General features: G+C 46.2%; 1 protein-coding gene across 2 annotated transcripts; it reads right to left on the reverse strand.

Moving 5' to 3' along the window:
• Positions 1–766: 766 nt before the first annotated feature.
• On the reverse strand, positions 767–24,751 carry LOC147903965 (uncharacterized). Of its 2 annotated transcripts, none has more exons than XM_087372791.1 (4): positions 24,497–24,751; positions 24,278–24,379; positions 23,887–24,047; positions 767–1,233 (listed from the first exon to the last, which is right to left on the reverse strand). In XM_087372791.1, exons 1-4 carry the CDS (start codon positions 24,591–24,593, stop codon positions 1,129–1,131), a joined length of 465 nt encoding a protein of 154 aa, XP_087228917.1. In that variant the 5' UTR covers positions 24,594–24,751; the 3' UTR covers positions 767–1,128. The 2 variants fall into 2 exon arrangements, with proteins under 2 accessions (XP_087228917.1, XP_087228916.1); XM_087372790.1 differs by having other exon boundaries at positions 24,494–24,747.
• Positions 24,752–26,677: the final 1,926 nt, after the last annotated feature.

Genomic DNA, 26,677 nt, shown 5'->3' on the forward strand with positions numbered 1-26,677 from the left:
ATGAGGATTGAGGGGTTTGTTCCCCCAAAGCCTCTCCACCCGCTGAGTTTCGCTCACAACCCCCCACTCAACCAGCTCGGCTCTGCTGGTTCTCAGCCAGCTTTGCTCTGCTCAACCCCCACCTCTTACCATCAACCATTACTCCTTCCCACATCCCCACTCTCTCAACCCACTTGACTTGCTCTCTTTCCCCGTCAACTACCACACCTTCTCAGAGTCTACCTCCAAAACATTCCTATATTTTTCCACATCTCATGCTCCTCTATCATCAACTGCCTCTTCTACCTCCCTCAACTCCCTTCTCCCCCCTCATTCCACTAGATTGCTTAGGGAATTTGGTTGTATGCTTTGCCTAGGGTCAGGTTTGGTGGAGTCCATCTTTGTGTATGTGTTTTTGGTTGAGAATTCTCCTTGGTCATTCGCAACGCTAATAGTTATTCACCAAACAACCAAACTCTAAAGCTATGCACTAGCCTGCAAAATAATTCAACAAGTTGATGTAGATAAAGGACTACCGAGTATGGATATGAACAAAAAGCCATAAATCAAACTCTCCCGCCAAAAAAAAGAAAGGTCTATTAGCAAAACTTCAATTCATGCATAGTGCAGATAATATGGCATACTTACACAGACAAAATGTTGAATTTTTACCTTCCCTACAGACAAAACAGCAGGCTCAGACATCATGAAGGATAGTCTCCCTACAGAGCAAACCTGATTAAAACAGTCGTTGCAAACAACCTCCTTGAATCCACAACCTACCATAGACTTGCACGTTGTCATCCCTTTTTCATATCCAGACAAGTTCAAAAAGTCCTTACTTACAAACCCAGCTTTCGATAATGGTTTACTTGCACAGATCGCCCCAGCTCTCCTACCGTGAACTCATAATGTAGATCAATTGTTTCATGAACGATCCAGAAGTGGAGATTTTGTTGTCTCCTCCAGTTTAACATCATCAAAACAATAGTACCATTGCCTTTTTAACTTCAGTCCAACAATAAGAGAGAAGCAGATCATTTGAAGTGCTCTATTCTTTTGTTCCATTTCTACCTTTGTAACACAATGCCAAATATATGTTCAGAAGGATCTAATATTCACAGAAGCATTCTAATCACCAGCACAGTGTTACTCAGACTGGACATTTCGTGCAGCGATCCGAAAATTGACCTTCACACAAGTCAAAACATTTCCATCCTCATCTTGCATATGCACATCAAGCCGGTATGAACCCTGCAATCACCACAGCAAACCAAAAAATGAAGGAACTAAGCCCCGATACTGGACAACCTGACCTACAAACAAGACAGCTTTCTGACTCAGAGGTAACTCACTGCCTAGACTGTTCAGCCACACTTTTTTTACTTTCACCCTAAAATGCTTAGCTTCATAAGACTAACATGCACCCGATTATCCAAAGCCAGCCTGATTGTCACAAGAAGCATAGGTGCAGGTTTCCTCACACACTTTTTTTTCTGAAACCAGTCGTCATTATATTACAAAAAGCAGTCCCAAAGAAGGGACAGCCAAGTACAAACATTAAAAGATCTCATTATATGACAAGAAGGCAGGATAGTCAAGTTCCCGCGCGTGAAAACGATGATTGCCTAAGAGAGGCCTGGAAGTAGTGATATACATCAAGGGGATCACCAAAGACCCAATGATTGCGGTCCTTCCATAGGGTCCAGAGTGCCCAGTAGCGAACCCAGTAAAAGAACAAATCGTATCCCTGCCTCTAAGGATGAAAGCCAAACAACCAAAAAAGATTGCCAAAGCAAGCACTCGGAATACACACACATGTAGAGAGAGAGAGAGAGAGAGAGAGAGAGAGAGAGAGAGAGAGAGAGAAGTTAAGACTGATACGTACTATGTACTGATAGGGCCTATGCTACTCCCAAAATCTATGGTCAAACTATAGATTATAGACTCTGTGTTTGAGCACGCCTGCGAGGTAGTGCATGGGGTGCATGAGCCTTTTGAAGATTTCCCAACGTTCAACTAGCGTCTCTATAAGGAAATCCTCAAATGGGTTCCTAAGGTTTCTCCTAGAACTATTTCTTGTGACGTTAATTCGAGGCACCCACCTAAAATTGAGTTAAGATTCTTTTTTTGTATTGCAATGCCGCTGGGGCCTAGTGAAGGGTCGAACTCACGCACTGTCGCAGACACAGCCCTGAACCACCAAGCGAGAACCCCATTGGCAAAATTGATTTCCTGCATCTAACCATACTGTAATTGCTCAATATTTTTGTAGTCATTGATGAAGCATTATGGACAAGTCAATTTGTTCTGCCCATTTTCCCTAGTAAGCAACAGCAGCATAAAAATGGCTCGATTAACAGGGTAAAAGGGAAGACATAATAAATACAATGTGAAAGCAAGATGGATCTGTGGCGCTGTGTATGTAACATGCAGAAAAATAATGATAAAAAGGACCTAAAATCTCATCGTACAGATGTATGTCGCAAGCGGAAATAACAAATGACTATGAGAAAAGAACTCCACATACAGATGTGGGAAGTGAAAGCTGAGCCCTGCCTAGGGACAGAGGCCAAAACATGGTCGTTTGCTTACGATCTCTCTCTCTCTCTCTCAAACCAATGTTTCATTGGTTTAGAGGGTTAGGATTTTAATGTGAGGGGAAACCAATGTTTCATTGGTTTTGGTGGGTTAGAGCATTAATGAGGGGCCATGTGGCAGCCCCTCATGCATGCCCACCTACCCCTTCCTCTCCTTCCAAGCTAAGGTATACGGGATTTTTTGGGACATATTCTCTTGTTGTTCCTCTCTCATGCATCCTGAGGTAAAAGTTTCTCCACCTTTGTCTCTAAGGTTGCTCCCCAAGGCCTCCGTAAGGCTGTATGGAAGCAGTAATTGCTGGCTGTACAGGCTGAGCACGACTTCCAAGGTGCTTCATACCTTCTATACAGGCATAATTACTGATTGTACAGGCCCTTTGCTGCTGTACGGGCTTGATTACCTGCTGTACATACTGTTTCCCTTGCTGTATGGACATTTCTACATGCTTTCCAAGGTCTCTAAGCTGTTGTACGGACCTGCTGGCACCTTTTTCGAGGCAAGTCAATTGCAGTACGGATGAATCTGTTGCACTGCTACTGCACGGACTGGTTGGGCACATTCTGCAAGGCTTGTACGTTGTTCTTCATGCTTTTCAAGGACAAGCTGCAAGTTGCAGGTGGACCTTACCATGGCGGACTAGCTCTTTTTCTCTTACCCTGGCCTCTTCACCAGTGAGCTTTGCTGTTCTCTCATTTCTCAGCTCCCAGTCTTCTCTCTCTCTCCCTCTTTTACTGCTTGGAAGTCATATGTGCTCTGCTGGGAGCGTGGACAGAGGATAGGCGCGAGGGTAGAGCTCGCCCTCATTCACGAACAGCGGGTATGGAAGTTTGATTTCTTTTTTGTGTTCTTTTGCTATTTTGGAAGCTTGTTGCTTTGCATTTTGTTGTTTGGAGTTCTCTCTGGTCCCTTCAGGCTGTAAGAAGTTACCCAGTCAGGGTATGCCTGGTTAGTGTCAGAGAGACAGATCGGTTGAGCTTTCTGCCTTGAGGCTATTTGAGCACCTTCGGGATTTCTTGGATGCCTTGTCACAGACAGGTGAGACAGTTTTTGAAAAATGCCTTAGTTTTGACCGTGGCACTGGGTACTAGTAGTGCACTGGAATTGGATGCAGGCAGAGGCCAAGTGTTGGCTCTGGTAGTGCAAAATGCAAGCAGAACAGTATAAGGGGGTGCTCTTGTTGTAAAGCAGAATTCCACTTTTGAAGAATTAAATAAATACCAAAAGGGGCACCAAGGTATTTGGGGCCAGTGTGGTGTTTCGTGTTTAGTTCCTCCATCCAGTTTCTTTTTTGAAGTTGTTTCTAAGTGGTTTTGTGGTTGGGCTAAAATATGGGTTGAGGTATAGGAAAGGGTCCTCGACTTTTAATAGAAGTCATCATGGGGGGCTATTTATTTGAGTCTTCCCATCTGCAGCAACTCAACGTAAGCACACAGCAATGCCGATAAGCCTTCATGTAGTCCTCCCATAATAGTAGGAGGGTAACACCTCACCATATGCAGCCCTATACCCAAGGAAGTGGTTGAAAGATATGCAATGTCGCTGTAAATGACATGGATGCTAGGTTAGTTACAGTTTACTGCCCTTTAATTAACCGAAGGTCCGTTTTAATGCCAGGATAGTCACCATCTTCCTATAGAGGTGAGCCCTGGTAGTGTTGGGTGAAGAAAGCCCCCATTGCATCCCAGTTACAGCCATAAAACCAGCAAGCATGTTACACGGTGCAAGGTCATTGACTATCTCAGAGCACAAGTTGTCTCTCCTGAGCATGCCACTGAGGACTCATAGGATGAGGTAGATGCGGCTAAGGAGCTTGATCCCAATGTCCCTTTTCAGTTGCAAATGCAAAGTGCAGTGGAAGCCTTGTCACAGTTGCAACAGAGTATTGTGGAGATTATACAAGCTCCTCCTGGTAGTAATGCCCCTCCTGGCAATATTGCTCCTCCTGGAAGCAAAGAGACATCAAAGAAGAAGCGCAGAAAGCAAAGGCTTACACATAATGATGCACCTCCAAGTGGACAGCTATCACGGGGACGTGAAAAGTGAAGTAATGTATCTTTGTAACTCAACCCACGCTTAACCCCGTTAAGTGTAGTGATGGTTTGGCCGTGAGAGACTGGCTAGAGCTAGGGGCAAAGTCTAGGTGCACCACTAGGTCCTAGGGGCAAGGCAAAGGCTTTAAAGAGGGGTCTAAAAGTTGGGCCCAAGGACAACCAACGTTGTCCTTGGTATGGTGGTTAGGACTTTAATGAAGAGCCAAGTGGCATGCATGCAAATGCATGTGCTCCCCTCCACCTACCATCTCTCTCCCTCTCTCTCTGGGAAGCATCTTCCATGCTTGGGAGAAGGAGAAGAATGTGCTGGACGTTTTCAGTTGTTCTTGTGCAGTTTTTGAGCTGTTTCAAGCCTGTTTTCAGTTGTTTTAGAGATAGCCAGCAGATAGTAGGAGTACCTTGTGGTAAGATCAGAGGACCACACCATTGGTGGGACTCTGGATCTATCTCTTTTGTATTGTGTCCATAGCTTTGGACGGAAATATATTCTTTTAGTGGTTTCTCTATCTGGCTGGTTCATTGTCTATTGATGAGTTTGCACATCTATTCTATGCACATTAAGTTAAGAAGTTTGTGATTCCACAACCCACACCACACTGTGTGAGCTCTTGGGAAATTCTATCAGTCTTCCGTTGTGCGTACCCTCTGTTGGGTCATTTCTAACACATGCTTGGGCAGTTTTCAGCCAAGAATGCAAAATTTCCAGCTACAAATGATGAGTTATGCGGGCTGCAAATTCCAACATGAGAAATGATGAGTGCTTCCATGAATATGCCACAGATGCAAGGAATGGGACCTAGAATGGGAAATCCAGTTATGGGAGTTGGCAGTAATGCACGGAGTTTGGGCCAGATGATGCCACCACCTTATTTGCAGCCACTTGTGTATGACAACAATGCACCCAAGGGCAATTGAAAGATTATATAGAGGGTGGGGCTGCTGTGAAATTTGAGACATTCAATGGAACATAGAACAGGTTGAAAGCATTGACTTTTGTGCAACAATTTGATGCCACCTATGCCGGTGGGAACTTCATGGAGTCATCGAAGGTCAGGAAGGCCGCAACATTTCTCAAGGCAATGCACTTCAATGGTGGACCAATTTGCTCTTGCAGGGTAAAGCCCCCAACACTTGGGTTGAGTTCAAGCAAGTCTTTTCATCGGCTTGGCTCACCACCACTTTTGAAGTGGATATAATGACAGCATGGCACAAGCTGGATGCCGCAAACTATAAGAACTTGGAAGAGTACAATAAAAAGTTTTGGGAAGCCTTCCGTGAGTTCTTACACGCGTGTGGAGCTGTCCGAACAGATCGAGAAGTATTGTTGTGGGCTGCCAAAGGAAATTCGGGAATACTGCACCAAAACCAAAGTCTCCAATATGTCCCAACTGATAGAAAATGCCACGACAGCTTATGCCCTTTTGCAAGGGAAGACTTTGGGCTTCAAGGGCAGCCACCAGGAAGCACAAAAGTTTAAAGGCAGCAAGCAGGGAGGCCATAAACATTTCAAGAGACTTGAACAGCCCGTCAGTCAAGTCTAGATTTGTTGCAGGACAAAGGCGAGGATGGCCTCAAAAAAAGTTGTCAGAGGAAGAGAAGAAGGCCCTCTATGATGCCAACAAATGTTTCATATGCAAGGAAGAGGGCCACCGAGCACATGAATGCCCACACAGGGAGAGAGAGTTTCCCTCGTCGGATCAGAGTGAGAACAAGGGAGCAAAGTAAGAAGCCCAAACCTACTGCTCGTCTTACGCCAGATGTCACTAGAGCTATATAGGATGTGGATGCCACGGAGTTATGCAGAGCGTGGGGTAAAATCCATGACCAAACCGCTCGATTCTTCTTTGATCCAAGCCGCGAGAGCCAATTTTACATTGCCAGAGCTGGCTGGAAAATTGGGCATAAGGGCAAAAGAGATGGGACCACTATGTGACGCAGATATGGCTTGCCCAGGGCACAGTGAGTCAATTACACCGATCATTGGGAAGCTCCACATGCACAACAAGAGCTACGTGGACACAGAGGAGTTCTACATTATGCCGCTGTATGGGTGTGATGTTTTGCTTGGAATACCTTGGCACCACAAGAAGGGAGCACTTTTGGATGCCAGAAACAGAACTCCAACTTTGACACACCAAGGGAAGACTTATGTTTTGGATGCTAAATTGAAGGGAGAATCCATTCCAATTGTATCAGCTTTGGCCATTTCAAATAATGAAAAAGCATCTTTCTGCGTACTTGGTTTTTGCAAAGAAAATTCTAATTTTTCTAAGCTGGATAAAGAGAGGACAGATTTCCTTTTTCACTTTTGCGAATGTTTTTCTGACTCCTTACCACAGGAATTACCCCCAGAAGCCCTGAGGACCATGCCATAGATGTAATTCCAGGTAGCAACCCGCCAAACAAGCCTCCTTATGGGGTTAGTGTGTTAGAAATGATGACCCAACAGAGGGTACACGCAGCGGAAGACTTATAGTAATGCCCAGGAGCTCACACAGTGTAGTGTGGGTGTGGAATCACAAACTTCTTTACTTATGTGCATTCAATAGGTGTGCAAACTCATCAATAGACAATGAACCAAACCAGATGGGGAAACCACCAAAATATATATTTCTGTCCACAAGTATGGACACAATACAAAAGAGACAGATCTAGAGTCCCACCAATGATGTGGTCCTCTGATCTTACCACAAGGTCCTTCTCCTATCTGCTGGCTATCTCTAGACTCAAGCCCGCATGCTCCACCTCGAGCGTCTGTAGACATTCCGTCTAGTGTGTTCTTCTCCACCTTACTGCCTGTGAATCAGCCTAGGTGGGCAGCCCCTGCCAAGCTTTGTCTGCAGCACACAGGTCCCTGTTCCACTGCTCCAACCTGCTTGTGAATGGCTGCTCCAGAAGATGATGATCTCAGCAACCTTCTGCCCTAGAAGACAGTCTAGGCTCAGCCCAAAGTGAGCTCAATCTGCAGCAACTCTGGCCCTGCTTTGCCTCCTGGATGTAGGCCCAAAGATCAGGCTTCTGCTGCTCCTGCTGCTCCTCTGTCTGCTGACTTGCTGGATGAGAAATGAGGCCACAAGCCTCTCCTTTTATAGGCCTAGGACCTTGCTGAAAAAACCGACCAGCCTGCAACAGACTGGCCGACCAGTCTGTGGCTGGTCCAGCCCTATAAGGGTCCACAGCCTGGGGCTTTTATGGCCCAAACTTCCAGGGCCTTTGGCCCTCCATTCAAGGCAGGGGCCCAGCCTATATAAGGCATGCCACTGCACACTGACAGCCACAAATTGCTGCTCCACCAGGCCTGCTGGTTCTGCCCTCTGCCAGGCTCTTCCCAGCCACGTGTCCTGCGCCGTACTCCTGTACATCCTACTGTCCTGATCCGCCTGTACCGCACCATCATCAGGGTCTGTTGCAGGCCCTTCACCTGCCCACTACCCTCACCATGCTGACGCCATCTGCAGGTCGCAATCCTGTGAGGTGCTGCCCATGTGGCAGCCCCCTCTCTTTCTTCTCTATTGGGCACATCCTGCCCTAGGTCTCCCTCCCCCACGCACTCCTCATTTGGGGGCTTAAAAATGGGGAGGTGACCTTTCCAACACCCCCTCTCACCGACACATCTCGGCCCAATGCCAACACGTTGATGACGATGCTCCAGTAACTCCCTGGTCGTAGTTCCTCTGGAACCTTTCGGTGTCGAAATCTTTTCTTGGCTTTTCATCCAGTGGCTCCTGCTCCACCAGGTCCGGTTCCGCTTCCACACACCATCCTGGTACACAGGTCCATCTCTGGTAGCAACTCCTGGCACCACCATCTTCCGTCATATTTCTGCCTTCGAACTCGAGCAATCCAACCGTCACGATCTTCCAGTTGTCCCCCTCATAATGAGTGAACAACTTGGAGTCTTCCAAGCACCATGCTCTGAGGGTCTGTTTCAACCCGTCCTTCCTTTGGCAAGGTCTGCAACCAATGAATATTTCCAGATAACCTAGACCATGAACTCTCGCCGAGTTCTCAAGCAGGTAACTCTTCTAGCTTCAATACTCTTTGTCCATCACCTTCTAGCAATCTGCGTCCAAGATTTGAAGAAGCACCAATACTTCCCCTTCTGCCTTCGAAGAAGGCCAATTCCTTCCAATCTCTTATCACCTGAGACAAATGAAGAGCAGAGTCTCTCCACAGCATGCTATAAAGGCTCAAATGTAGAATATCAAATACATACCAGACTGTCGTACTGCCTGAATGTTCGCTCTGAAAGCAAACTGTCGTTGAGGCACCCACCAAGCGCTTGTGTAATCATGTACTCTCCCCTTCTGAACTCCAGCATCCATCTGACCATGAGACCCCAAGGCCTTCCATGGAATCCACCCTCATGTCAGTGTCAACAACCACACACCTGGAAGGTACCAAGCGCTCCATGCTGTCCTTCAGCTTCACAAAGGCATCTGACTCCTCGTCCACCCACATCTCTATGTCAGACATCCTCACTATGATTTCTGGATCAACATATCTAACCTCAAAAACACTCGGTGATGTCACTAGGAACAACTCCTCGATTACCACATTTGCTTTGGCCTCTCCCTCTGAATCTGAGTCAGACTCCTTTTTGTTTTTCAAATCCTCCTTTTTCTTTCTGCAATCCTTTGCAAAATGTCTTGGCGTATCACAGTAGAAGCACTTCTTCTTATGCTTCCTCTTCGAAGTCCCCTCGTCGTCAGAGTCGTCTTTCTAGGACTTGCCACCGTTAGGCTTGCCCTTTCCTTTGCTAGCGGAATCCTTTGCCAGCATCGCCTTGTCGTCTTTGTCCTCGTTGTAGAGTTTCTCTCGAGCTTCCTCATGTAGCAGTAATGGACACAACTCCTCAAACGTCAGAGGTTTGGTCCTCTGTCCTGCTGTCACAGCCGTAACAAAGCTCTTGAAACTCCGAGGCAGTCTCCTCAGTACCATCAAGGTACAAATGGCATGAGTCTGTCTTCTAACCAATTGCTGCCAGCTCATCCCTCACCACCTTGACCTTCGTCAAATGGCTATGTACCGTATCTCCTTCTTCCATATCAAGATTGTAGAGTTGATGCTGAAGAAGCACAATCCGCGAGGTATTGTTTGTCTCGTACAAATCCTTCAGGGTGGCCCACGGCTCTACTGACGTCTCGGCCAGCTGGATATGCGGAAGAACGGAGTCTGCCGTGGTCCCTATGATTATTGCCAGGGCATGGGCATCTCTGTCTTCCCAAGCTTCAAGCTCCTCTCTGTCTACTGCCATGAGTATCTCCCCTTTCCTGTCCACCATGTCCTCCGGCTTCGACTCCTCTCCCGTGGTCAGCTTCCGCAACTTCCGAGCAACTAAATGACTCCGGATCTTCACTTTCCAGATCAGGTAATTGGTCCCATCCAGGTTCCCTGTCACGATCTGTGACGTATTCCTTTCTATTTCTAGACTTATGGATGGTTTAATGAATGGACACTTGTGGAAGGGTATGACCTTTCGAAGGGACACTTGCCCTTTCGACGGGACACTTCCTAATGAGGCATAACCCTTCACAAGAGACATTCTAATGAAGAGACATTCCTATTGTAATGTACCCTCTCATCAAGGGTCACACCCTTCACAAGGGGTACACACCTCTTCATGCACATACCCTTTGGAGTACACACCTTTTCATGTGTGACTCTTCACTCTCTATATAAGAGAGGCCCAATTGTATGGATGACAATCACATCCACCCTACAGACATTCAAGCAATATAATTATTCCTTGCTCTCTGCTATCTCAGTCTCTTTTCTGTTCCTTAGCACAGTTCTAAATATAGTAAATCTAGGATTTCTTACAGTGGTATCAGAGCAAAAATTCGCTCCTGCCTATAGGAAATGCCCCCCACCTTCTAGCGCTGATCTGATACATTTTTGCCGCTAGGACATCCGTGCACATTGTGCATGGAAGAGATGGAGAGGATGAGCGTAAAATTTTTAAACGCCTACCCGGCCTAAAGTCATCCTGGCCTCTCCATCTCCCTCACATCACAAGTTGATGTGAATGGACACGACCAAAATCCTGTCCTTTCAGGTGCTTGGGCTGTCCCAAAACCAAGGGACGCACCTTTTCCACCATGGGACACACTTTTTGGTGACGAGTCTCGACTCCTCACTCATGGGACATACCCCATCGTGGGCAAATGGACATACCTATTCATGCAGGGTCACACCCCTTTCAACAATAGGGACATATCCCCTCATGAACAGGTGCACCTATTCCAAGGGTCACACCCCTTCGAATAGGCACACCTCCTAAGCCCCAAGTACCTACAAAAGGGTACCTAGAGGGGTAAAAAGGGACAAAAATTAAACCCATCCCCTACCCCTAGGTTTACCCTAGCTACCCTAGGGTTAAACTAAACCCCCAAATTAATTTTTGGGCAATTAACCCATTGGGCAGCCCCCAACGAAAAGAGGCGAACCTCTTCATTGCACCGTACGGATCTCGAGCAAATCCCTGCGCAACCAGCCGTACAGCCCTGCGCCATCTTTCCGTACCCCCCTGCGCAGTCATTCCGTACAACCCTGCACGTACCTTCGCTGCCCTGCCGTACAGCCTGCGCAAGCCTGCCGTACAGCCGTACAGCCGCACAGCCTGCGCTGCCAGTCCCTGTTTCGCCATTTACGCTGCCAGCCTGTTTACTGCCAGCCCTTGCCTCGCCATTTTTGCTGACAGTCCCCTCGCTATTTGCAGCCCTGGATACCTGCCTTTTCCTGACAGCCTGCTGCCCTCTCCTTGTTTCGCCATTTTCGCCCTGCCAATTCAGCACCAGTTGCAACTATTCTCGCGATGAAGACAGCCCGTTGACAGCCCGGACCAGACAAGCCTCGAGCACTCCTCGCAAAACACTGCAACATGGACCTCTGGACAACGATTTGCAGCCTTCTTCTACGCAATAACTTGGCAGATTAAAGTATTGCCAGGTGGAGTCTTTCCAATCTGCTTTTTAAGGATTCTCTTTAACAAATTACAGCAAATGAAAGAATCCACATTAAAGCATGGAAACCCCTGGTAATTCACCCGGCCTTTCAAGGACACCTCAGGCATCTGCTACTACACAATATCGTGTTCGAATTGCACAGCCAGCCCATTTTGGAGCCTTTGCATCTTGGGTCTTCTGTGTCACGTGCCCTCCGAGTGACTTGGATCACATCCTCTACCTTCTGCGTGAGGCACCTCAGTTACATTATTTCCTCAGCACAGTACAGGTTGTGTTCCACGAGACACGAAGATATCCGGAACACGATATTCCTCAGGAGTTTGCTGTTCATTTTTGGAGAGAGTTTTACCCTTCACCTTCGGCATCTCCAGGGTACTCTCCACCTCCTTCAGCTCCCAGATATCCTCCTTTACAGGTTGTACCTTCTCCAAGTCAGTATTTACATTCTGAAGGCACTCCCTTTCCTGGATATCCTCCTCTTCCGACAGCAACTCCTTACCCTTTTTCAGATCCGTGGACTCTACTACCTACCCCTGTCTTATCACGAGCAGTAACGGGTGGTTCCATCCTGCCTCGCCTGCTCCCTCCAATATGAGCAACCTCAGAGAGCAGCCCGAATCCTCTTTCAGGAATGGTACAAACTAGAGCGCAAGTTCGCGCTTTTCTCACACGGATTTCCGACATGTCGCACCGCTCGCGTGAAGCCTCTCCAGAGATTAAAGAATCAAGTCCCAAAAAGACCCCTGAAGGCAACGTCCAAAGTGAATCCCTATTGCAACTTCAAATATCTCAACTTCAGGACAGCATCTCCGACTTGGTTCAAAAAGTTCAACAACTCCAAGATTCTCGAAGTCCAGCACATACAGAGGATGACGTGACGCAACCCGACGACGATGCGGACTCTTTCCCACCAGAGGTAGAAAACATTGAACTACGTGCTCTCTACCGATTACTTCAAGCTTCCAAAACTAAACGACTTGACGTCAAACTTCCGGAAGCCTACACTGGTCAACGTAATCGCCGAACACTTGACCAATGGCTCGCTAAAATGCGCATGTATTTTGACACTGTTGACCTCACGGAAGGCAAAAAGATCGCCTTGGCAGCCTCCCTCCTGAAGGATACAGCATTTCTATGGTGGCAAAGACGCTTAAAGGACGGAAAAAGTGTGTTAACATGGGAACGTTTTGAACACGTGCTCCGTAAGCAGTTTGTACCTGCCAATGCGGACTTCCAAGCACGTTCAAAACTCCGACAGTTGGAGCAAACGGGTTCCCTGTCTTCTTATATCTCTCAGTTCACCACATTGGTGCTGGAGATTGATGGTTTAACTGAGGATGATCGCCTTCATGCTTTAATCTCAGGCCTAAATCCCTCGTTACGCATTGATGTTCTTAAAGCAAACATCACCACCACAGATGGCGCTATTGCTTACGCAGAGCGCATTACAGATTTCCTAAACAAACGGAAGCAGAGTGCTAATCGCACACAGAACTCTCCTATGGCCAAAGGTGCTCGCCCTCAAGATAACACCAGGTTTCGAAAAAACTTCGGTAATCAAGGTCAACGACAGTCTCAAGATCCCCAGAAGCCTCAGAAATCATTTGCTGGATTCCAACAGAAGCACTCCCCCAAGGATCGTGTTTCTTCTTCTTCACAAAGTCATTACCGACATCCCCAACATAAAGGTGCGGCCACTGACAAGAAGAACAGCTCCAGCACAAAAGCACTTTGTACCATCTGTACAGGCGACCATAGATGGTTCGATTGTCCCAAGCGACCAAAGCAAAATTCCAATATGGAACCTAGCACTTCCCAAAAAGAAGATGCTACCTCAGCACAAGACAAGAAAGGCAAAGCTGTTCAAATGGCGAATACCATCCACCTGAGCCTTGCCAGCAACCCCGAACCTTCCCTGGCTACTCAAGTACTTTGCGTTCAAGGATCAATTCGTGGAACAACGGTCACCATCCTCATCGACAGTGGCTGTTCTCATAATTTCCTAGCCAGTTCTGTGGTCGATAAACTTCGGTTGACCACCAGTCCTAGTCTCATGGACTATCAGATTGAACTCGCAAATGGAACAACTTTCTTGTGCAACACCAAGATCAAAAACTTGTCTTTTCGCATCCAACATTATACGGACAAGTTGAACTTCGACATTATGCCTCTTTCTCGGTACGATGTCATACTCGGACAACAGTGGCTCTACGACTATGATCCATCAATCAGTTTTCGCAGCCATACTATCCAGTTTGTCCACCAGGGAAAACTTATTGAGCTAACTGGTTCTAGGGACTCTCCTTCAACCCCAGTTGCCTCTGCCCTACAAGTAAAGAAGTGGGTTCGTAAACGCCAAGCAAAGACTTCACTTCTGTTAGTTACGGCAGTAGAGGAGACACCAACAAAGAATCCTCCTGAATACCTCAACCAACCTTTTTTCCAGCCCTACCTGGATCTTTTTCCACAGGAATTGCCAAAGCAGTTACCACCTCGACGACCAGTGGATCACCCAATCGAACTTATTCCCGGCAGTAATCCACCGTCGAAACCTCCTTATCGGGTTTCTTACACTCAAAATGAAGAAATCCCAAGACAGGTCACCGAGCTACTCGACAAAGGTCACATTCGGCCCAGTCGCAACCCTTTCGGATCTCCTGTACTACTTGTGGAAAAAAAAAACAAGTCTATGCGCCTCTGCATCGACTACCGAGCCCTCAACAAGCTCACTATCAAAAACAAGTATCCATTGCCTCGCATTGATGACCTTTTCGATCAACTTCTACATGCAACACACTTCTCCAAGATTGATCTTCGTTCCGGTTATCATCAAATTCGTATACGAGAAGGCAATGAGTACAAGACAGCTTTTCGAACAAAGTATGGACACTATGAATGTTTGGTCATGCCTTTTGGGTTAAACAATGCCCCGGCCACATTCATGACATTAATGAACGACATCTTCCGGCCTTTCCTCGATAAGTTCGTCATCGTTTACCTCGCTGACATCCTCGTTTTCAGCAGATCCCTACATGAGCACAAACAACATCTTCACCAAGTTTTTGAAGTTCTCTGTGCAAATTCTCTCTACATCAACATTGAGAAGAGTGAGTTCTTCAAGACCCAACTTGAATATTTGGGACATATTATTTCAGCTCAAGGTATCTCTGTGGATCCCAAGAAGGTCGAGGTAATCCGAAACTGGCCTACTCCTAAGAATGTTCATGATGTCCGCTCTTTTATCCGATTGGCAAACTTCTACCATACAAAGGTCTATCAGTTTTTCGAAATCGCAGCTCCTATGTCCGAATTATTGAAAAGCACAGCAATTTTTCAGTGGCTTCCCGAAATAGAGTATAGTTTCCAACAACTCAAGCAAGCACTCACTACCACACCAGTTATGGCTATTGCTGACCCAAACCTTCCGTTTGAGGTCATGACTGACGCTTCCGACATCGCTACAAGAGCAGTCTTGATGCAAGAAGGCAGAGTTATTGCTTTTGACAGCCATAAACATTCTGATATCCAAACCCGATATCCGGTTTATGATAAGGAGTTTCTTGCTGTTGTACATGCTTATCGCTCTTGGAAACATTTTCTCATGGGTGCCGACTCTGTGGTCAAAACAGACCATCACTCTTTAAAGTACATCTTTACTCAGCCAGTCATGAACGCTCGACAAGCACGCTGGGTTGAGTTTTTGGCCAATTTTCACATGACCATTGAGTACATACCAGGACTACGCAATGTAGTTGCATATGCTCTCAGCAGGTTACCTCTAGCATCATCCATGGTAATCTCTACATTATCTGTGGATGTTCCGAATTCATTCAAAGGAAAGTATTTCAATGATAAAGACTTCGGCACAGCAGTACAGGTTCTTTCCAAAGATCAACCTTCGACTTCCGAACAAAAGATTTTCTCATCCTATTCTTATACGGACGACCTTCTGTATTATCAAGATCGCGTCTGTGTACCACATGACAAGGATGTTCGACGTCTTTTGTTAAAAGAGCATCATGTAGTTCCTTATGCTGCCCATCCAGGCATCAATAAGACTTATCGGTTACTCAGTGCAACATACTACTGGCCTCAGATGAAAAGCGATGTCATCAAAATGGTTACATCTTGCTTATCTTGTCAACAAATGAAAGCAAGTCGACGACTTCCAACAGGACTTCTTCAGCCTCTTCCAATTCCAACTGAAAGGTGGGAAAGTATTTCCATGGATTTCATTACAACACTACCACGATCTTCCCGAGGTAATACTCAGATTATGGTAATTGTTGATCACTTGTCCAAAATGGCACACTTTGTTGCTTGCAAAAGCAGTGCACAGGCCCCGGACATAGCCAAACTCTTTATACAACACATCTTCCGACACCATGGATTACCCAAGAATATCATATCCGACAGAGATCCTAAGTTTACCAGTCACTTTTGGATTTCATTGTTCGAATCTTTGGGTACAACTTTACTGTTCAGTTCAGCTTACCACCCAGAATCAGATGGCCAGACTGAAAGAGTCAACCAAGTTCTGGAAGAAATGCTTCGACATTATGTTCAGTCACGCCTAGCAGCTTGGGAAGAGTATCTACCACTCCTTGAGTTTGCTTATAATAACTCTTTCCATAGTGCCATCAGCATGACTCCATTCCAAGCAGCTTATGGACACACTCCGATTGTACCAACAAATTTTGTACTTCAACATCGAGTGGCCCTAGTTGATCAACTGGTTCAAGAAATGCAAGACATTCTACTACAAGTCAGGGATCATATGCGAAAAGCGCAAGAGCGGTATCAACGGTCTGCCAACAAACATAGACGTCACCTGGAATTTAACACTGGTGACATGGTGCTATTATTTGTAGCCCCACATCGCTATAAGACGGTTAAGTCTGTGTTTCCTAAGTTGCGACCAAGATACTATGGACCTTTCCGGATCGTCAAGAAAAATTCACCTTTAAGTTACAAATTGGACTTACCACCATCATGGGGTAAAATCCATCCAACATTTCATATTTCTTGGCTAAAGACGTACAATCCAGGCGAGGAAGCAGTTCCTCCTGCAGGTGATTATGTCCCAGAAATCGAAGAAGATTATGTTCTCCTTATTCCTGAGCGTATTCTGGACCATCGACAGCGAGAGACTCGACATCGAATTATCACGGAATTCCTTGTTCTTTGGCGAGATCTGGACGACTCCGATGCTACTTGACAGTCTGATGAAGACTTACAGCAGTATCCTGATCTTTTACAGCAGTATTTTCAGCATTTACAGTGATATTTTCTACATCGGTTCATTATCTCCACCAGGGTCTTCTTTTGAGTGGGAGGGGATGTCACAATCTGTGACGTATTCCTTTCTATTTCTAGACTTATGGATGGTTTAATGAATGGACACTTGTGGAAGGGTATGACCTTTCGAAGGGACACTTGCCCTTTCGACGGGACACTTCCTAATGAGGCATAACCCTTCACAAGAGACATTCTAATGAAGAGACATTCCTATTGTAATGTACCCTCTCATCAAGGGTCACACCCTTCACAAGGGGTACACACCTCTTCGTGCACATACCCTTTGGAGTACACACCTTTTCATGTGTGACTCTTCACTCTCTATATAAGAGAGGCCCAATTGTATGGATGACAATCACATCCACCCTACAGACATTCAAGCAATATAATTATTCCTTGCTCTCTACTATCTCAGTCTCTTTTCTGTTCCTTAGCACAGTTCTAAATATAGTAAATCTAGGAATTCTTACATTCCCAAACTCTCCAAAGTTAGGGATAGTGAAAGAGAGAAAACTAGGGGAGGAGGAAGGGAAAGCAGGGGCTGAAGAGGCTGTAGAGGTCGACATTTCTGCTGTTTATACCACACAGCAAAGTCAACCAAACTCAATTTCAGTAAACCAGAACTCTAAACGCACCTGACTGAACCTGAGTCACCCTCCTTCTCGCAAGGGCACAATCCTCCAATCGTGGAAGTCGATTCCCTAGAGCTTCTGAATCAGGGTCGTCCTTCAGCAAGGTCCCTGCCTTCGGGCTCCCACACCTGTGAGCCTCCTACTTGGGCTCTGATACCATGTTAGAAATGACCCAACAGAGGGTACACGCGGCGGAAGACTTATAGTAATGCCCAGGAGCTCACACAGTGTGGTGTGGGTGTGGAATCACAAACTTCTTTACTTATGTGCATTCAATAGGTGTGCAGACTCATCAATAGACAATGAACCAAACCAGATAGAGAAACCACCAAATAATATATTTCCGTCCATAACTATGGACATACAAAAGAGACAGATCCAGAGTCCCACCAATGATGTGGTCCTCTGATCTTACCACGAGGTCCTTCTCCTATCTGCTGGCTATCTCTAGACTCAAGCCTGCGTGCTCCACCTCGAGCGTCTGTAGACTTTCCGTCTTGTGTGTTCTTCTCCACCTTACTGCCTGTGAATCAACCTAGGTGGGCAGCCCCTACCAAGCTTTGTCTGCAGCACACAGGTCCCTGTTCCACTGCTGCTTGTGAATGGCTGCTCCAGAAGATGATGATCTCAGCAACCTTCTGCCCTAGAAGACAGTCTCAAGTGAGCTCAGTCTGCAGCAACTCTAGCCCTGCTTTGCCTCCTGGATGTAGGCCCAAAGATCAGGCTTCTGCTGCTCCTCTGTCTGCTGACTTGCTGGATGAGAAATGAGGCCACAAGCCTCTCCTTTTATAGGCCTAGGGCCTTGCTGAAAAAACCGACCAGCCTGCAACAGACTGGCCGACAGGCTGGTCGACCAGTCTGTGGCTGGTCCAGCCCTATAAGGGCTCACAGCCCGGGGCTTTTATGGCCCAAACTTCCAAGGCCTTTGGCCCTCCATTCAAGGCAGGGGCCCAGCCTATATAAGGCATGCCACTGCACACTGACAGCCACAAATTGCTGCTCCACCAGGCCTGCTGGTTCTGCCCTCTGCCAGGCTCTTCCCAGCCACGTGTCCTGCGCCGTACTCTTGTACATCCTGCTGTCCTGATCCACCTGTACCGCACCATCATCAGGGTCTGTTGCAGGCCCTTCACCTGCCCACTACCCTCACCATGCTGACGCCATCTGCAGGTCGCAATCCTGTGAGGTGCTGCCCATGTGGCAGCCCCCCTCTTTCTTCTCTCTTGGGCAGATCCTGCCGTAGGTCTCCCTCCCCCCCACACTCCTCATTTGGGGGCTTACAGATGGGGAGGTGACCTTTCCAACATAGTGCAGCCCAGCAAAAGGAGATAATGAATCAAGTAAAGGATCTCCTGGAGAAGGGGCTAATTCAGCCCAGCTCCTCGCCCTATTGTTCCCCAGTCTTGCTTGTCCAAAAGAAGGATGGCTCATGGAGGATGTGCATAGATTATAGGGCTCTGAATAAGATAACCATTAAGAACAGATTCCCGATACCCAGGATTGATGATATCTTGGATAGGTTAGAGGGGTCTGCAATGTTCAGCCGAAGAGATTTGAAGAGTGGCTACCATCAGATCAGGATACGACCTGAGGATGTGCACAAGACAGCTTTCAGGACCACATTTGGCTTATATGAATTTCTCGTGATGCCATTTGGGTTGACAAATGCACCTGCCACCTTCAATCGGATGGTGGACAAAATCTTCAGAGAGCACAAAGCTTTTGTCAGGACATTCTTTGATGACATCATAGTGTTCTCTAAGAACGAGGCTGAGCATAAAGAGCACTTGGCAATTGTTTTTGCAGAGCTTAGGAAGCATACATTGCAGGTTAATGCCAAGGAGAGTGAATTTTTCATGCACGAAATCCACTTTTTGGGGCACAAAATATCTAAGGAAGGAGTTAGGACGGATCCTGCCAAAGTGGAAGCCATACGGAATTGGCCACGATTGAAAAACATCCATGAAGTACGGATCTTTCTTGGCTTATGCTTGTACTACAGGCGGTTTATCCGCTATTTTGCTGAAATAGCATCGCCTCTACACACCCTGCAGAAGAAAGGAGTGTCTTTCAGATGGGGTACTAAGAAAATTGCAGCTTTCGAAAAGCTTAAGGAGAAGCTATGCTCCGATCCTGTCATAATCTTGCCAGACTTACGCAAACCCTTTGCTGTTTAGTGTGATGCCTGTGGGAACAACATAGGAGTACTTACGCAGGAGGTAGAGTGGTTGCGTATGAGAGCAGAGTACTCACCGATGCTGAGATGAATTTTGGGATATATGAGAAAGAGATCTTAGGTGCTGATTTTTATGTCTAGACGGATCACCAATCCTTGAGGTACTTTCTCACTCAGAGAAAAGCTGTCAAAAGAGCACATGCCGGGGGCGACCTTCCTTTCCATGTTTAATTTTCAAATAGTGCACATACCTAGCAAGAAGAATGCTGTTATAGATGCACTTTCCAGGAAGTCCAGTCCTGATGCAGAATCAAAGAAACTGCAAAGTTTCAGCTGTCACTATTGGGCAGCACTATATGCTTAAGGATGGATTCCTGATGATGCATGGCAGACTTTGTGTCACAAAGCAAATTGAGACCAAAGGTTTTGATGGAGAGTCATGCCCCACCATATGCAGGACATTGAGGCATTGAAGCCACAATTGGCCGACTTTGAGGAAGGATGTTGAGGCTTATGTGAAGACATGCATCACTTGTCAAAAGGTAAAGTATGACAGGCAAAAGCCATCTGGATTGCTACTGCCTTTGCCTATTCCGGATAGACCTTGGCAAAGCATTGCCATGGGACTTCATCTTCGATCTGCCTCGTACACCATCAGGACATGATGGAATTTGGACCATAATTTGCAGATTTAGCAAACAGCCCTACTTTATTCTGGTACGGAAGAAAATTACAGCAGATCAGATGGCGAGATTAGTATGTCTCATATTTTCAAGCACCACGGGATGCCTCAATCTATTGTCAATGATGGAGACCCCTGTATGACAAGCCTTTTCTGGAGAGGTTTGTATGAGAACATGGACACAACACTGAATTTTTCATCTTCTTTCCACCCGCAGTCAGATGGACAGTCAGAAGAGGCAAACTCTACTGCCCTCGATCTTCTCAAATGCTATGTTTCAAACAGCCTAGGCATTCCACCCATCATAGGTTGCTGGAAATTCTGCATTCCAGGCTGTGCGCTGCCCATAAAGCTGCCTGGCATTCTGGGTGCCTCTGCAGATGGTGCCACCACTGCCTGAAAAACCGATCCCCCTCCGAAACATCCTGGATGCATCATGGGCTGAGGAAGGGCTTGCTGTCCCTGATTGACTTAATGAAAGTTATTGGCACTACCCGCTACAGGGGTGATCGAGGACATCTCTAAAGGCTGTCCACTGAAAGAAACATGCCTGTGAGTCTTCTTATGCTTCTTATGTTTCTTCTAAGCTATCTTTTTGCTTATAGGGGGAGGAGCTCGCATAATATCCGTGACATCATGTTGTACTGCAACAGAGCTCCCGCTACACTTTGCATTCGCAGCTGAAAAAAGGCATAGGGATCAAGCTCCTCTACCTCATCATGCGAGTCCTCAGTGGCATGCTCAAGAGAAACTAGCTATGCCCCACTGTCCTACTAGTCATCACCCCCGTTGATGCTGTGCTCCTCTTCAAAGCTCTCTGGTGCATTGTCTTCCTCTAGCCCCTACTGCTCAGAGATGGTCAATGACCTATCACATTGTGACAAGCTTACTAAAATTAATGGCTATAGCAACAATTGCAATGAAGGTGTCTTTCCCCCAACACTACGAGGGCTCACCTCTGTATGAAGATGGTGCAACGAAACCACGGAAATCGGCCTTCAATAAACAAAAGGACAGTGATCTTCTTCTACTCAGTCATAAACTTCATAAATAGCCACAATCCAAGCTTCAGTCACTTCAACCACTTAGCACAACTTAGAAACAAACTTCAACAACAACAAAGGGGAGGCTAGAATGCCCCTGCTTAGTGAAAACACTACACAATGCACCCACTACCCCCAAATGCCTTGACGCCCCTTACCGTATTTATTTAATGCTTCTGAATGGTTCACCCCTGCACTGTTCCTCTTTGCAAATCCTCTATCTGTCTTCAAGGCATCTAACCACTAGAATACCAACTAGCAAGGCATACTCAAGCATCCACTTCTGATCTGACCCAACTGAGAGGCATTCAAGCATCCATACCACTGGCAAAGTAAGCTCAAGGCAGCCTCAAGGCTTTCACATGCATCCACACTGTCCTTAGGCCTTCCACAAGAACACCCTTGCCTCTGGGTGCTTGCTAGAACTTGTAGGAGTCCTGAAAGGACTGCAAACAACACGCATGCACTACAAAAAGCTCCAAAGCAAGAAAGAACAATGAAAAAAAGAACCTAAAACCAATTCCCGCTGTCTGTGGCAGAGGGACGAGCTCCTTCCTCGCACCTATCCTCTGTCCAGCCTCCCCGCAGGGTGCAAGTGGCTTCCAGCAATCAGGATAAGAGAGAAATGAAGATAGAGAGCGGAGGGTGAGCAAGAAAGAGATGAAGAGGATCTCAAGCTTGCAGATCTGCCCCTGAGCCTCAGCACCGAAATCTGGCCTTCAATCAGCTCCAGCAACCTCCCAGGGAACGGTGCCCCTGTCTATACAAGGCCTTACAATCCGTACGACCGTACGGCTTGCTTTCACGCCAAAATTTGCCTCGAGAACCGCGTCACAACGTACAGTAGCCTCAAGATGCATGCTAGTAGCTAGGGCTGCTTTTAGAAGTTGCAAAAGCTGGGGAGAGAGTCAGAACAGCAGCAAATGCAGAGGAGCAGCAACAAAATGCAACGAAAAAGCAGCAGGGAGCTTCTGCTAGACCTACAAGCCTCCAGGAGGGTGAGGAGAGAGAGATGGTAGGTGCAGGAAGGGCAAGATTTGCCTCGAGAACCGCGTCACAACGTACAATAGCCTCAAGATGCATGCTAGTAGCCAGGGCTGCTTGTAGAAGTTGCAAGAGCTGGGGAGAGAGTCAGAACAGCAGCAAATGCAGAGGAGCAGCAACAAAATGCAACGAAAAAGCAGCAGGGAGCTTCTGCTAGACCTACAAGCCTCCAGGAGGGTGAGGAGAGAGATGGTTGGTGCGGGAAGGGCATGCATACACATGCATGACAAATGGCACTTCTTTCTTGCCATTTGCTCCTTCATTAAAATCCTAACCACCATACCAACGACAACGTTGGTTGTCCTTGGGCCCAACTTTAGGCCCCTCTTTAAAAACTTTGCCTTGCCCATAGGATCTAGTGGTGCCTCACTGATGCTGTGCTCTGCTTGAAAGCTCTCTGATGCATTGTCTTCCTACTACCCCTCCTACTCAGAGATGGTCAATGACCTCACGGTGTAATATGCTTGCTAAAATTGATGGCTATAGCAACAATTGCAATGAAGGTGTCTTTCCCCTACGAGGGCTCACCTCTGTATAAAAATGGTGACCATCACGGCAATGGAACCACTGAAACCGGCCTTCAATAAACAAAAGGGTAGTTCTTCTACTCAATCATAAACTTCATAAATAGCCAAAACAATACACAATCACACCCATTGGCCCCAAATGCCTTGGTGCCCCTTACCGCATTTATTTAATGCTTCTGAATGGAAATGCTTTGTATAAGTGACATTAAGGAGTGGCCTTGGTCAGCTGAGACAAGCAAATTGGAGCACAATAATCAATAACAACGTTGTGAAAATTTTGGTCAAACACCTACCCTCAACCTGTCCATTGACTTTAGGGCTCATCGTATGTGCATGACCTTTACCACATTTTATTCAAGAATGCAAGGATGCTCCTTACATTGAAAAGCAATGGCACCTTCACGTGTGCAAGATTGGGGGAAGGCATATGCACCCACCATGCTACAACTGTTGTGCTTTCTGGCAAAAGTTGTTATTATGCGACTCTAAGATATGTCCAAGAAGCAGTGCTTAGACGAATCACATTTTGACAGCCTACAAGTCGTGCTTTGTCAGTTCATAGGAGAGAGATTCAGGACCCTCTTGACATAGCAAAGAGGGCATGCAGGAGTCGACACAGCCCTAGGCAAGAAAAGGACAGTAAGGCATCAACAGCCAAAAAGGACTGCCACAGCCCACGATGGGCCAGCGAGGGCAGAATTAGGATGCTCTTGCTTTCATGTTTTCTCGCTTCCACATTAGCTAGTGAGCAAGCGCAGATTCTAGGTCCTGGATACATGCATATTAGTTGATTCGATATTCTTCTAACAGTTACCCACAAAATGACACCATATACAAACCTTCACGTCCTGATAGAATGTAAAGAAGCAGCAGTATACAACTTACTGTTGGAGTAAAATCAGGTAACCCCTGTGAATTTTTTATAGAGAACTGTCCTGGGGCAACGGGACAGCTCGTCTTGGCGCACAGGTCATCCTTCTCAGTATGCACTGGAACTCCCAAATAATAAACCTGAACCGTTATTGTTCCACCGGTAATGGTCTCACCTGTTCAGAACCATTCAAATTTCAATAGTATCAATTATATGCGAAATTCGAGTACATCCCTTTTCAACCTGGCAGAGACACAAAAGTTGAGCAGTTTTAAGCAACCTTGTTGCAACAAAAGAGATAGCACTCTCGAGTTGTTTTCGTATCAGGTTTTCAAACGTATGGGTGATCAAACCATGTAAAACGTGTTCGACTACCATATTACTCGTAAATGACAAGGGGCATACTCGTGACAGCAGGGATTTCGAAGGTCATGTCATCGCCCCTCACCACTGGATCAGGTTTAACCTTTACATCCGTCACAGTCACCTTGTAATCTTCGATTGAACCTGTTCATTAAACAGGGCGTGGGCGTGAGGCATGAGCTTTTATACAATGATCAGTCTTCGACATAGAAAAAAAAAATAACGACAAACATTGGGAGCATAACAGAACAGAAATACCACTGCAGGGCTTCCAAGAACTATTGGCGCTCGCCAGCGGAACAAAAGGGCCGAACGCACAAAGCAGCATCGCAAGGCATCGCACAAATCTCTGATCCATTCGCGCAATTAGAACAGCCTAGGGATTCGGACAACAATCGGTTTCCCAATCGGCGTGTGAAGAAGAATCTCTGATTGAAGCAACAGAATCGTTCAAAGTTATCGACAATGCAGCAATTTCAAAGATTAGGGTATATTGTGAGGACGACACACACACATATTTACAAAGAGTAGGCCTCCTCGCCACGTGGCCTGCCACATGCATTGTGAAGCTTATTACACATGACACCGACCCCCTCATTGCCACGTGGCCTACCTCCTCGCCCACTTGCCTGGCGCATAATGGAGTCGGAGTATTGTAAAGATCTTTCTTCGCTCGGCAAGCCAAAAGTACACAGGCGAGGTGCCACATGCCCAGCAGTAATTGATCCCGCCAATCACGCTACTTGGACAAGTGTGGGTGCGCAAGACCCCCTCCCCAAGCGTGGCACGCAATTCTTTCATGGCAAAAATTTACTATCGATGATGCGGCTGGTGGGGTTGGAACTTGGAGCTTCTTGATGCACACACAGCACATGCTCGCACACACGTGCGCGCGCGCACACACACACACACACACACAAATATATACATATATATATATATATATGTATGTATGTATGTATGTATATATACATACATGATCTCTCTCTCTCTCTCTCTCTCTCTCTCTCTCTCTCTCTCTCTCTCTCTCTCTCGCACACACGTGTGCATGGACACGTGTATATATATGTATGTATATATACATACATGATCTCTCTCTCTCTCTCTCTCTCTCTCTATATATATATATATATATATATATATATCTGTGTGTGTGTGTGTGTGTGTGTGTGTGTGTGTGTGTGTGTGTGTAGAGAGAGACTAGGGAAAAACCATCTAGTACATCTATTGAGGGAGGGCACATGGCAGTTCCCAAGGACTGCAGAAAGCAGCTCAAAGTACCTACATAGTATACACGAAAACCATGGCATCATTTCAAGCCTAAGAGCCTTTGGATTTCGATTTAAACTCTTTGATAATTGCTATGCCTTCATGGTATACTGCCCATAGCCTTGACTTTGGCTAATTCGGGTGCCTTATTCTTCAATTGAGCTCGTGTGAGTTCCTCGGCTATTCATACCTTAGTCCCTTTCAACTTGTAAGATTGGCAGAGAAGCTTTACTCGTAGATCTCATGATTTGATCGTGATGATAGCATGTCCTCTAGAGTGCCGGATATTAGTTGCTCCATCATCATTCTCATCACTCAATGCTAGGCATGGTTGATTTGATATGTGCTAAAGTTCCATTAAAAGAATCCTCGTCGTTGTACCAACCTTTGAGGAGTTCCCCTACTCTGATCTTCGGTGCATTATCATGTCTAGCTTCGTGTTCCCTGATTAAAGCACTAACATATCACTATGTGTTTCTATTCCAATACTAATATATTAGAGCACAAATATAATACTCATATAGTACATCAACTCATCTCTCATTTCTTTCTTGAAGGACCTGGTAAGCAAGCTGTCATTGATGAAAAAATCAAAGCTTACAAGGTTTCGGCCCCTACTCCTTAGCTTGTTTCTATAGTTACAGATTTAGTCTAGAGTGAAGTACAAACAATCAATAAAGAAGTTACTGTGGAGGTTGATGTGAAGGAAAACAAAATTGCAATTCAAGAAGATATCAGGGAACACGAAGCTAGACATGATAATGCACTGAAGATCAGAGTAGGGGGACGAGAGAGAGAGAGAGAGAGAGAGATCATGTATGTATATATACATACATATATATACACGTGTCCATGCGCACGTGTGTGCAAGAGAGAGAGAGATGTTGGGAAGGGAAGGGGAAGGGCAAGGGAAACATGCATTGTATCTAAACATGCATTCTATTTTAAACAAGGGGAAGGGAAAGAGAAATTGGAAGGGGAAGAGAAGGAAAAATGGAAGGGCAAGGGAAAAGGAAACATGAACTCTATATAAACATGCATTCTAATTTAAATAAGGGGAAAGGGGAAGGGAAAAGGAAACATGCATTCTAATTTAAACAAGTAGAAGGGGAAGGGCAAATGGAAGGAAAAGGGCGAAGTAAACGTGCATTCAATTTAAACATGTATTTTAAT

The sequence above is a fragment of the Dipteris shenzhenensis genome, chromosome 3 (assembly GCF_047967505.1).
Source record: "Dipteris shenzhenensis isolate YYH24624 ecotype China chromosome 3, Dip_SZ_1.0, whole genome shotgun sequence".
Taxonomy (NCBI): Eukaryota; Viridiplantae; Streptophyta; class Polypodiopsida; order Gleicheniales; family Dipteridaceae; genus Dipteris; species Dipteris shenzhenensis.

What these genes read in the sequence shown, in the direction of transcription:
- LOC147903965 (XM_087372790.1), bottom strand. Translation starts at nt 24,593, where the DNA reads ATGGATCAGAGATTTGTGCGATGCCTTGCGATGCTGCTTTGTGCGTTC. An exon ending in TTCTTGGAAGCCCTGCAGTG is followed by an intron (nt 24,380 to 24,493) that starts GTATTTCTGTTC and finishes TTTAATGAACAG; the next exon opens with GTTCAATCGAAGATTACAAG. An exon ending in TACCTGATTTTACTCCAACA is followed by an intron (nt 1,234 to 23,886) that starts GTAAGTTGTATA and finishes TGGTGATTGCAG; the next exon opens with GGTTCATACCGGCTTGATGT.